Below are 12292 nucleotides of genomic sequence, written 5' to 3'. Positions count from 1 at the left end.
CTGCCGTGTCCTCCGCGAGGATCAATTGGGAGAAATGTTCCGGACTCCTGGTTGGTCAGTGGCAGGTGGACTCCCTGCCGGAGGAGATGACACCTTTTGCGTGGAGCACCACGCACCTCCTCTATCTGGGAGTCCACTTTAGCCCCGCTGAGGAAGCCTGGCCGGCAAACTGGCAGGAGTTGGAGGCGAAAGTCACCGCTCGGCTGGGGCGCTGGACAGGACTGCTCCGAGTGCTTTCCTACAGGGGCCGAGCGTTGGTCATAAACCAACTGGTGGCCTCCATGTTGTGGTACCGGTTGGTCACTTTTCCCCGCCCCCTGTATTTGTCACCAAGATCCAGAAGAAACTCGTCGATTTCTTCTGGGGCAAGAGGAAACACTGGGTCTCTGCCGCGGTCCTGAGTCTCCCGATTGAGGAGGGCGGTCAATCGCTGGTGTGCGTCCGCACCCAGGCTGCGACTCTCCGCCGTCGGACCCTGCAGAGATACCTGTACGTCGAGCGTCCTCCCAGATGGTGTGCGCTGGCGACGTATTTTTTCCGCCAGTGTCACTGCCTTCAAGACGACACGCAGCTCCCGGTGGAGTCCGTTAGCCGTGCCTCTCTGAGGGAGTTGCCTGTCTTTTACCGGGATCTTTTCCGAGTCTGGAACATGGTCGCCTCCAGTCAGGGCGCTCCCCCGCCGGCGGAGGAGAGCGCCTCGGCTGTCCGGGCGGCCGACTCCGGGGATGGTCCGGCGGGCGGAGGAGTAGCCGAAACCCCCGGGACGCCCCTCACTGCGGGTGGCGAGGGGGCTCGGGAGTGCGGAGCGATCCCGGCCGAGCTGACCCCCGCTCGGCCGGAACTGCTCATCGGACCCAGGCCCCGAAACCCTCCTCGGGAGCCGGTCCCGCACAACCTGAGCCGCCTCTCGGAAATGCCCTCCGTGCCATTCCAATCGGCGTGGAGGGGTTTCCTGTACGGGCTGCTCCTGCACACTCTCCACTTCCTCGCCCTCGTCAGCCGGCCGGACACGCCCTGGCGGTCCGCGTTGCCATCTGGCGGCGAGGGGAAACCCCGATGGAGGTCTCTCTACGCGGGAGTCTTCCCCCTTTCCATCGGGGACCTGGGGTGGAGGGTGCTGCACAGAGCAGTCCCGTGCAATAGACTTTTAAGTAGGTTCACGGACTCCCAGGCCGCCTGTACTTTCTGCGGCCTGGACGAGTCCGTGTTCCACGTTTACACGGAGTGTGCGAGGTTGCAGCCCCTCTTTGAGTATTTGAAGGGGCTGCTCCTCAGATTCTGGCTGCACTTCGGTCCCACGCTCCTGATCTTTGGGCACCCGGTGCGGAGGGGCTTGGGCCGGGAGGAGGATCTCCTCGTCGGTCTGCTCCTGGGCCTGGCCAAGGTGGCAATTCACAGGTCCAGGCTGCGGGCCGTCGGGGGTTCCGTCCTCCCCGATTGCCTGCCCCTCTTCCGCGGTTACGTTCGTGCCCGGGTGTCCCTGGAGAAGGAGCATGCGGTGTCCGTCGGTACGCTTGAGGCCTTCCGTGACCGGTGGGCACCGCATGGACTGGAGTGCATTGTCGACGCCGAGAATGGCATTTTAATTTGAGTTTTTGTTTATTTCTGTTTTTAATAAAGAAGAAAAGAAAAAAAAAAAAGGGTTTAGATACAGAGTAAAGCTCCCTCTGCACTGTCTCCATCAAACACTCTCAGGGCAGGTACAGCATGGGTTTAGATACAGAGTAAAGCTCCCTCTACATTACCTTGACAGGATGTCCCCACTTTATACTAAGTATCAGCATCGAGCGATCGCAGCTCAGCTTTAGTTTGGATCTGTCTGCTGTGGCGACAGTTCACCGATAGAGACTGGACAAACGCCAGCTCTGGATGAGCTGACAAACGCCGTCAGGTCCTTTGAGACGAGGAGAGGTCCCAGAAGCGACGGCTTACCGGTTGAGTTATATTCGGCTCTGCGGGACTGGGTCGGCCCAGACCTGCATCATCGCCCTCATCAGAAACGGAAGGGGGAGAGGGTGGAAATCAGAAATTGGCGGCCCGTCTCACTGCTCAATGTTGACCACAAGATTCTGTCCAAAGTCATCGCCAGTCGGGTCAAGTCTGCTCTGGAGTTGGCGATTCACCCTGACCAGACCTGCACTGTACCCGGCAGAAAGATCTCTGAAAGTCTCGCACTACTCAGGGATACGATCGCCTATGTATGGGACAGGAGGGTGGACACCTGCCTCATCAGCCTGGACCAGGAGAAGGCTTTTGACAGGATATTGCACACCTACATGATGGACGTGCTTTCCAAAATGGGGTTTGGGGAGGGAATCTGCAATTGGATCCAACTGCTCTACACAAACATCAGTAGCGCAGTCTCAATCAACGGGTGGGAATCGGAAAGTTTCCCGATCAAATCTGGAGTCAGACAGGGCTGTCCTCTCTCCCCGGTCTTGTTTGTTTGCTGTATTGAACCCTTTGCTGAGTCTATTAGGAAGGATGCGAGCATAAGAGGGGTGACAATCCCAGGCAGTGGAGGCACTCAGGTTAAAACCTCCCTGTACATGGATGACGTCACCGTCTTCTGCTCGGATCCGCTGTCCGTGCGCAGACAGATGAGCATCTGCGACAAGTTCGAACTGGCCTCGGGAGCCAAAGTTAACCACAGTAAGAGTGAGGCCATGTTCTTTGGGAACTGGGCTGACCGATCCTTTGTCCCCTTCACAGTCAGGTCAGATTACCTGAAGGTGCTGGGGATATGGTTCGGAAGGGCCGGGGCGTGCACCAAAACATGGGAGGAGCGAGTATCCAAGGTACAACAAAAGTTGGGCATGTGGGGGCAGCGATCTCTCTCCATTGTGGGTAAGAACCTGGTCATCAGGTGCGAGGCACTCACGTTGTTGCTCTACGTGGCGCAGGTCTGGCCCATACCCCACTCCTGTGCTGTGGCAGTCACCCGAGCCTTTTTCCGCTTCATCTGGAGATTTAAAATCGATCGGGTCCGGAGGGACACGATGTTCAAATCCCTGGACAAGGGCGGGAAAAATGTACCCAACGTCATCCTCATCCTGATGACCACCTTCGTGTGCGGCTGCATCAAGCTGTGTGTAGAGCTCCAGTATGCAAACTCCAAGTGTCACTACATGCTGAGGTTCTATCTGTCCCCGGTGTTGCGAAGGATGGGCCTGGGCACATTGCCGCGGAACGCTCCATACAGTTGGGCCGTGCCGTACCACCTATCCTTCATGGGAAGTTTCTACGGGAAAACACCTTTGACCACCGGTCCATCAGGCAGTGGTCTGCACGGAATGTCCTCAAGGCCCTACAGGAAAAGGAGACGGTGGATCCTGTCGGATGGTTCCCCGAGCAGACTGCCTAAGTCATTTGGCGGAATGCCTCATCACCAGAACTTTCAAACAAGCACCAAGATGTAGCTTGGCTGGTGGTGAGAAGAGCCCTCCCCGTCAGATCCTTCCTGCACGCCCGAAGTCTCACCCCCTCCGCGCAATGCCCCCGCGGTGGCTGTGGTGGGGAAGAGACGGTTTCCCACCTCCTTCTGGAATGTGCCTTCGCAAAGCAGGTGTGGAAAGAGATGCAGTGGTTTTTGTCGAGGTTCATCCCAAGCAGCTCTGTAACACAGGAGTCTGTGCTCTACGGGCTGTTCCCAGGGACACACACCGAGACAAACATCAACTGCTGCTGGAGGACTATCAATTCGGTGAAAGACACTCTTTGGTCTGCCCGAAACTTGCTGGTCTTCCAGCGCAAAGAGTTGTCCACCACCGAATGTTGCAGACTGGCACATTCCAAGGTCCAGGACTATGTGCTGAGGGACGCACTAAAGCTTGGGGCAGCCGCAGCAAAGGCTCAATGGGGAAAGACCACTGTGTAAGGTCCCCCCACCATGCTGAACTGAGGGGCTGGATCCATGGGAAACCCCTCGGGCTGTATACACCAGATATGGGTTTGCTGTCAAATGTACATGGCATGTAAAATGGAATGGAAGGGTTGTGAGGCAACTCACTCCTGTATCCAAGAAAACTGATTCCTTTTGCACTTTTTGGAATGTCAACTTGGTGCTGTTTTGAACTGTTTTGTAATGCAATTTTGACAGATTTTTATGAATAAAGCATATTTCTGGGGAAAAAAAGTTCATCGTTTACTGAGGCTTCAGTCCAGCACACTCCCTTCCTACCTGGCTGTACGTCCTCCTGTTCCGTCCACCGCTGCCCATTCACTGATCTGAGAATCTGTGCCGTGTTGCGGGGAAATCTCTGCAGGGAACGGTGCATATACTTTTCTCGGATCTCCAAAGCCGTCAGCAACTTCTGCAGGATGGGTTTCAACTCAGAGGAGGCCACCTGGGAAAGTGGGGGTGAATGGGACGGTCAGAGAGGGAGAGAAGTACAGAGAGAAGGTGGGGAGAAAGAGAGACAGAGATATAGACAGAGGGGAGAGAGAGCAAGTGGTTGGGGGGGGGTGGTGGGGAGAGAGAGACATAAAAAGGAGAGACAGGCGGAGAGTCGGAGGTGAGTGAGGGAGGGAGGGTGAGAGAGAGTTACAGAGAGAACGGAGGTGGACAGACACAGAGAAAAGAGGAGAGAGCAGTAAAGAGAGTGTGTTGAAGGCGGACAGAGAGAGTGCAGGGACAGTCAGGCAGAGAGAGGAGCGTAGGGAAAGAGAGAGGGTGCAGAGAGAGACAGATGGTCAAAGAGCGGACATTGAGAATGGGAGAGAAAGGGAAAGAGAAAGTGAGGGGAAAAAGAGTGAGGGAGAAGAGGAAGGAATGAAAGAGGGGAGAAGAAGGGGAAGAGCAGGGGAGAGAATGCGATCACCAGACAGAAGAAAGGAGAGATAGTGAAGCGAAAAAGGGGGAGAGAGAATCACAGATAGATAAAGAGAAATTAAGTGCACGGAAGGATGAGTGTGAAGGAACACTCCTTTAATAGTGATTTAAGTGTGTGTGTGAGCCCGGGTGTGAAGGAACACTCCTTTAATAGTGATTTCAGTGTGTGTGAGCCCGGAGGTGAAGGAAAACTCCTTGAATAGGGATTTCAGTGTGTGTGAGCCTGGGTGTGAAGGAACACTCCTTTAATAGTGATTTCAGTGTGTGTGAGCCCGGAGGTGAAGGAAAACTCCTTGAATAGGGATTTCAGTGTGTGTGAGCCTGGGTGTGAAGGAACACTCCTTTTATAGTGATTTCAGTGTGTGTGTGAGACCAGGTGTGAAGGAACACTCCTTTAATAGTGATTTCAGTGTGTGTGTGAGCCCGGGTGTGAAGGAACATTCCATTTATAGTGATTTCAGTGTGTGTGTGAGCCCGGAGGTGAAGGAACACTCCATTTATAGTGATTTCAGTGTGTGTGTGTGAGATGGGGTGTGAAGGAACACTCCTGTAATAGTGATTTCATTGTGTGCGTGAGCCCGGGTGTGAAGGAACACTCCTTTAATAGTGATTTCAGTGTGTGTGAGCCCGGGTGTGAAGGAAAACTCCTTTAATAGGGATTTCAGTGTATGTGTGAGCCTGGGTGTGAAGGAACACTCCTTTAATAGTGATTTCAGTGTGAGTGAGCCCGGGTGGGAAGGAATACTCATTTAATAGTGATTTCAGTGTGTGTGAGCCTGGGTGTGAAGGAACACTCCTTTAATAGTGATTTCAGTGTGTGTGAGCCCGGAGGTGAAGGAACACTCCTTTAATCGTGATTTCAGTGTGTGTGTGAGCCCAGGTGTGAAGGAACACGCCTTTAATAGTGATTTCAGTGTGTGTGTGAGCCCGGGTGTGAAGGAACACTCCTTTAATAGTGATTTCAGTGTGTGTGTGAGCCCGGAGGTGAAGGAACACGCCTTTAATAGTGATTTCAGTGTGTGTGTGAGCCCGGGTGTGAAGGAACACTCCTTTAATAGTGATTTCAGTGTGTGTGTGAGCCCGGAGGTGAAGGAACACTCCTGTAATAGTGATTTCAGTGTGTGTGAGCCCGGAGGTGAAGGAACTCTCCTTTAATAGTGATTTCAGTGTGTGTGAGCCCGGGTGTGAAGGAACACTCCTTTAATAGTGATTTCAGTGTGTGTGAGCCCGAAGGTGAAGGAACTCTCCTTTAATAGTGATTTCAGTGTGTGTGAGCCCGGGTGTGAAGGAACACTCCTTTAATAGTGATTTCAGTGTGTGTGTGAGCCCAGGTCTGAAGGAACGCTCCTTTAATAGTGATTTCAGTGTGTGTGTGAGCCCGGGTGTGAAGGAACACTCCTTTAATAGTGATTTCAGTGTGTGTGTGAGCCCAGGTGTGAAGGAACACACCATTAAAAGTGATTTCAGTGTGTGTGAGATCGGGTGTGAAGGAACACTCCTTTAATAGTGATTTCAGTGTGTGTGAGCCCGGGTGTGATTGAAAACTCCTTTAATAGTGATTTCAGTGTGTGTGTGAGCCCGGATGTGAAGGAATACTCCTTTAATAGTGATTTCAGTATGTGTGTGAGCCCGGGTGTGAAGGAACACTCCTTTAATCGTGATTTCAGTGTGTGTGAGATCGGGTGTGAAGGAACACTCCTTTAATAGTGATTTCAGTGTGTGTGCGCCTGGGTGTGAAGGAACACTCCTGTAATAGTGATTTCAGTGTGTGTGAGCCCGGAGGTGAAGGAACACCCCTTTTATAGTGATTTCAGTGTGTGTGTGAGCCCAGGTGTGATGGAACACGCCTTTAATAGTGATTTCAGTGTGTGTGTGAGCCCGGGTGTGAAGGAACACTCCTTTAATAGTGATTTGAGTGTGTGTGTGTGAGATCGGGTGTGAAGGAACACTCCGGTAATAGTGATTTCAGTGTGTGTGAGCCCGGAGGTGAAGGAACTCTCCTTTAATAGGGATTTCAGTGTCTGTGAGCCCGGGTGTGATGGAAAACTCCTTTAATAGTGATTTCAGTGTGTGTGTGAGCCCGGATGTGAAGGAATACTCCTTTAATAGCGATTTCAGTATGTGTGTGAGCCCGGGTGTGAAGGAACACTCCTTTAATCGTGATTTCAGTGTGTGTGAGATCGGGTGTGAAGGAACACTCCTTTAATAGTGATTTCAGTGTGTGTGAGCCCGGGTGTGATTGAAAACTCCTTTAATAGTGATTTCAGTGTGTGTGTGAGCCCGGATGTGAAGGAAGACTCCTTTAATAGTGATTTCAGTATGTGTGTGAGCCCGGGTGTGAAGGAACACTCCTTTAATCGTGATTTCAGTGTGTGTGAGATCGGGTGTGTAGGAACACTCCTTTAATAGTGATTTCAGTGTGTGTGCGCCTGGGTGTGAAGGAACACTCCTGTAATAGTGATTTCAGTGTGTGTGAGCCCGGAGGTGAAGGAACACCCCTTTTATAGTGATTTCAGTGTGTGTGTGAGCCCAGGTGTGATGGAACACGCCTTTAATAGTGATTTCAGTGTGTGTGTGAGCCCGGGTGTGAAGGAACACTCCTTTAATAGTGATTTGAGTGTGTGTGTGTGAGATCGGGTGTGAAGGAACACTCCTGTAATAGTGATTTCAGTGTGTGTGAGCCCGGAGGTGAAGGAACTCTCCTTTAATAGGGATTTCAGTGTGTGTGAGCCCGGGTGTGAAGGAACACTCCTTTAATAGTGATTTCAGTGTGTGTGTGAGCCCGGGTGTGAAGGAACACTCCTTTAATAGAGATTTCAGTGTGTGTGTGAGCCCGGGTGTGAAGGAACACTCCTTTAATAGTGATTTCAGTGTGTGTGTGAGCCCGGGTGTGAAGGAACACTCCATTAAAAGTGATTTCAGTGTGTGTGAGATCGGGTGTGAAGGAACACTCCTTTAATAGTGATTTCAGTGTGTGTGTGAGCCCAGGTGTGAAGGAACACTCCATTAAAAGTGATTTCAGTGTGTGTGAGCCCGGGTGTGAAGGAACACTCCTTTAATAGTGATTTCAGTGTGTGTGTGAGCCCGGGTGTGAAGGAACACTTCTTTAATAGTGATCTCGGTGTGTGTGTGAGCCCGGGTGTGAAGGAACACTCGATTAAAAGTGATTTCAGTGTGTGTGAGATCGGGTGTGAAGGAACACTCCTTTAATAGTGATTTAAGTGTGTGTGTGAGCCCGGGTGTGAAGGAACACTCCTTTAATAGTGATCTCAGTATGTGTGTGAGATCGGGTGTGAAGGAACACTCCTTTAATAGTGATTTCAGTGTGTGTGTGAGCCCGGGTGTGAAGGAACACTCCTTTAATAGAGATTTCAGTGTGTGTGAGCCTGGGTGTGAAGGAACACTCCTTTAATAGTGATTTCAGTGTGTGTGAGCCTGGAGGTGAAGGAACACTCCTTTTATAGTGATTTAATTGTGTGTGTGAGACCAGGTGTGAAGGAACACGCCTTTAATAGTGATTTCAGTGTGTGTGTGAGCCCGGGTGTGAAGGAACACTCCTTCAATAGTGATTTCAGTGTATGTGTGAGCTCGGAGGTGAAGGAACACTCCATTTATAGTGATTTCAGTGTGTGTGTGTGAGATGGGGTGTGAAGGAACACTCCTGTAATAGTGATTTCAGTGTGTGTGTGAGCCCGGGTGTGAAGGAACACTCCTTTAATAGTGATTTCAGTGTGTGTGAGCCCGGGTGTGAAGGAAAACTCCTTTAATAGGGATTTCAGTGTATGTGTGAGCCTGGGTGTGAAGGAACACTCCTTTAATAGTGATTTCAGTGTGTGTGAGCCCGGGTGGGAAGGAATACTCATTTAATAGTGATTTCAGTGTGTGTGAGCCTGGGTGTGAAGGAACACTCCTTTAATAGTGATTTCAGTGTGTGTGAGCCCGGAGGTGAAGGAACACTCCTTTAATCGTGATTTCAGTGTGTGTGTGAGCCCGGGTGTGAAGGAACACTCCTTTAATAGTGATTTCAGTGTGTGTGTGAGCCCGGAGGTGAAGGAACACGCCTTTAATAGTGATTTCAGTGTGTGTGTGAGCCCGGGTGTGAAGGAACACTCCTTTAATAGTGATTTCAGTGTGTGTGTGAGCCCGGAGGTGAAGGAACACTCCTGTAATAGTGATTTCAGTGTGTGTGAGCCCGGAGGTGAAGGAACTCTCCTTTAATAGTGATTTCAGTGTGTGTGAGCCCGGGTGTGAAGGAACACTCCTTTAATAGTGATTTCAGTGTGTGTGAGCCCGAAGGTGAAGGAACTCTCCTTTAATAGTGATTTCAGTGTGTGTGAGCCCGGGTGTGAAGGAACACTCCTTTAATAGTGATTTCAGTGTGTGTGTGAGCCCAGGTCTGAAGGAACGCTCCTTTAATAGTGATTTCAGTGTGTGTGTGAGCCCGGGTGTGAAGGAACACTCCTTTAATAGTGATTTCAGTGTGTGTGTGAGCCCAGGTGTGAAGGAACACACCATTAAAAGTGATTTCAGTGTGTGTGAGATCGGGTGTGAAGGAACACTCCTTTAATAGTGATTTCAGTGTGTGTGAGCCCGGGTGTGATTGAAAACTCCTTTAATAGTGATTTCAGTGTGTGTGTGAGCCCGGATGTGAAGGAATACTCCTTTAATAGTGATTTCAGTATGTGTGTGAGCCCGGGTGTGAAGGAACACTCCTTTAATCGTGATTTCAGTGTGTGTGAGATCGGGTGTGAAGGAACACTCCTTTAATAGTGATTTCAGTGTGTGTGCGCCTGGGTGTGAAGGAACACTCCTGTAATAGTGATTTCAGTGTGTGTGAGCCCGGAGGTGAAGGAACACCCCTTTTATAGTGATTTCAGTGTGTGTGTGAGCCCAGGTGTGATGGAACACGCCTTTAATAGTGATTTCAGTGTGTGTGTGAGCCCGGGTGTGAAGGAACACTCCTTTAATAGTGATTTGAGTGTGTGTGTGTGAGATCGGGTGTGAAGGAACACTCCGGTAATAGTGATTTCAGTGTGTGTGAGCCCGGAGGTGAAGGAACTCTCCTTTAATAGGGATTTCAGTGTCTGTGAGCCCGGGTGTGATGGAAAACTCCTTTAATAGTGATTTCAGTGTGTGTGTGAGCCCGGATGTGAAGGAATACTCCTTTAATAGTGATTTCAGTATGTGTGTGAGCCCGGGTGTGAAGGAACACTCCTTTAATCGTGATTTCAGTGTGTGTGAGATCGGGTGTGAAGGAACACTCCTTTAATAGTGATTTCAGTGTGTGTGAGCCCGGGTGTGATTGAAAACTCCTTTAATAGTGATTTCAGTGTGTGTGTGAGCCCGGATGTGAAGGAAGACTCCTTTAATAGTGATTTCAGTATGTGTGTGAGCCCGGGTGTGAAGGAACACTCCTTTAATCGTGATTTCAGTGTGTGTGAGATCGGGTGTGTAGGAACACTCCTTTAATAGTGATTTCAGTGTGTGCGCGCCTGGGTGTGAAGGAACACTCCTGTAATAGTGATTTCAGTGTGTGTGAGCCCGGAGGTGAAGGAACACCCCTTTTATAGTGATTTCAGTGTGTGTGTGAGCCCAGGTGTGATGGAACACGCCTTTAATAGTGATTTCAGTGTGTGTGTGAGCCCGGGTGTGAAGGAACACTCCTTTAATAGTGATTTGAGTGTGTGTGTGTGAGATCGGGTGTGAAGGAACACTCCGGTAATAGTGATTTCAGTGTGTGTGAGCCCGGAGGTGAAGGAACTCTCCTTTAATAGGGATTTCAGTGTCTGTGAGCCCGGGTGTGATGGAAAACTCCTTTAATAGTGATTTCAGTGTGTGTGTGAGCCCGGATGTGAAGGAATACTCCTTTAATAGTGATTTCAGTGTGTGTGTGTGAGCCCGGGTGTGAAGGAATACTCCTTTAATAGTGATTTCAGTATGTGTGTGAGCCCGGGTGTGAAGGAACACTCCTTTAATCGTGATTTCAGTGTGTGTGAGATCGGGTGTGAAGGAACACTCCTTTAATAGTGATTTCAGTGTGTGTGCGCCTGGGTGTGAAGGAACACTCCTTTAATAGTGATTTCAGTGTGTGTGAGCCCGGAGGTGAAGGAACACCCCTTTTATAGTGATTTCAGTGTGTGTGTGAGCCCAGGTGTGATGGAACACGCCTTTAATAGTGATTTCAGTGTGTGTGTGAGCCCGGGTGTGAAGGAACACTCCTTTAATAGTGATTTGAGTGTGTGTGTGTGAGATCGGGTGTGAAGGAACACTCCTGTAATAGTGATTTCAGTGTGTGTGAGCCCGGAGGTGAAGGAACTCTCCTTTAATAGGGATTTCAGTGTGTGTGAGCCCGGGTGTGAAGGAACACTCCTTTAATAGTGATTTCAGTGTGTGTGTGAGCCCGGGTGTGAAGGAACACTCCTTTAATAGAGATTTCAGTGTGTGTGTGAGCCCGGGTGTGAAGGAACACTCCTTTAATAGTGATTTCAGTGTGTGTGTGAGCCCGGGTGTGAAGGAACACTCCATTAAAAGTGATTTCAGTGTGTGTGAGATCGGGTGTGAAGGAACACTCCTTTAATAGTGATTTCAGTGTGTGTGTGAGCCCAGGTGTGAAGGAACACTCCATTAAAAGTGATTTCAGTGTGTGTGAGCCCGGGTGTGAAGGAACACTCCTTTAATAGTGATTTCAGTGTGTGTGTGAGCCCGGGTGTGAAGGAACACTTCTTTAATAGTGATCTCGGTGTGTGTGTGAGCCCGGGTGTGAAGGAACACTCGATTAAAAGTGATTTCAGTGTGTGTGAGATCGGGTGTGAAGGAACACTCCTTTAATAGTGATTTAAGTGTGTGTGTGAGCCCGGGTGTGAAGGAACACTCCTTTAATAGTGATCTCAGTATGTGTGTGAGATCGGGTGTGAAGGAACACTCCTTTAATAGTGATTTCAGTGTGTGTGTGAGCAAGGGTGTGAAGGAACACTCCTTTAATAGAGATTTCAGTGTGTGTGAGCCTGGGTGTGAAGGAACACTCCTTTAATAGTGATTTCAGTGTGTGTGAGCCTGGAGGTGAAGGAACACTCCTTTTATAGTGATTTAATTGTGTGTGTGAGACCAGGTGTGAAGGAACACGCCTTTAATAGTGATTTCAGTGTGTGTGTGAGCCCGGGTGTGAAGGAACACTCCTTCAATAGTGATTTCAGTGTATGTGTGAGCTCGGAGGTGAAGGAACACTCCATTTATAGTGATTTCAGTGTGTGTGTGTGAGATGGGGTGTGAAGGAACACTCCTGTAATAGTGATTTCAGTGTGTGTGTGAGCCCGGGTGTGAGGGAACACTCCTTTAATAGTGATTTCAGTGTGTGTGAGCCCGGGTGTGAAGGAAAACTCCTTTAATAGGGATTTCAGTGTATGTGTGAGCCTGGGTGTGAAGGAACACTCCTTTAATAGTGATTTCAGTGTGTGTGAGCCC

General features: G+C 50.0%; 1 protein-coding gene across 1 annotated transcript in view; it reads right to left on the bottom strand.

Moving 5' to 3' along the window:
* Window positions 1-12292, bottom strand: part of LOC137385098 (AMP deaminase 3-like) — a 115498-nt gene that overhangs the window by 37613 nt on the left and 65593 nt on the right. Inside the window, exon 3 of the mRNA XM_068059863.1 lies at window positions 4181-4346. Within this exon, the coding sequence (XP_067915964.1) occupies window positions 4181-4346 (166 nt within the window). The remainder of the gene's footprint in view (window positions 1-4180; window positions 4347-12292) is intronic.

Source organism: Heterodontus francisci, chromosome 28, assembly GCF_036365525.1.
Source record: "Heterodontus francisci isolate sHetFra1 chromosome 28, sHetFra1.hap1, whole genome shotgun sequence".
Taxonomy (NCBI): Eukaryota; Metazoa; Chordata; class Chondrichthyes; order Heterodontiformes; family Heterodontidae; genus Heterodontus; species Heterodontus francisci.
This window is presented reverse-complemented; position numbering and strand designations above follow the sequence as displayed.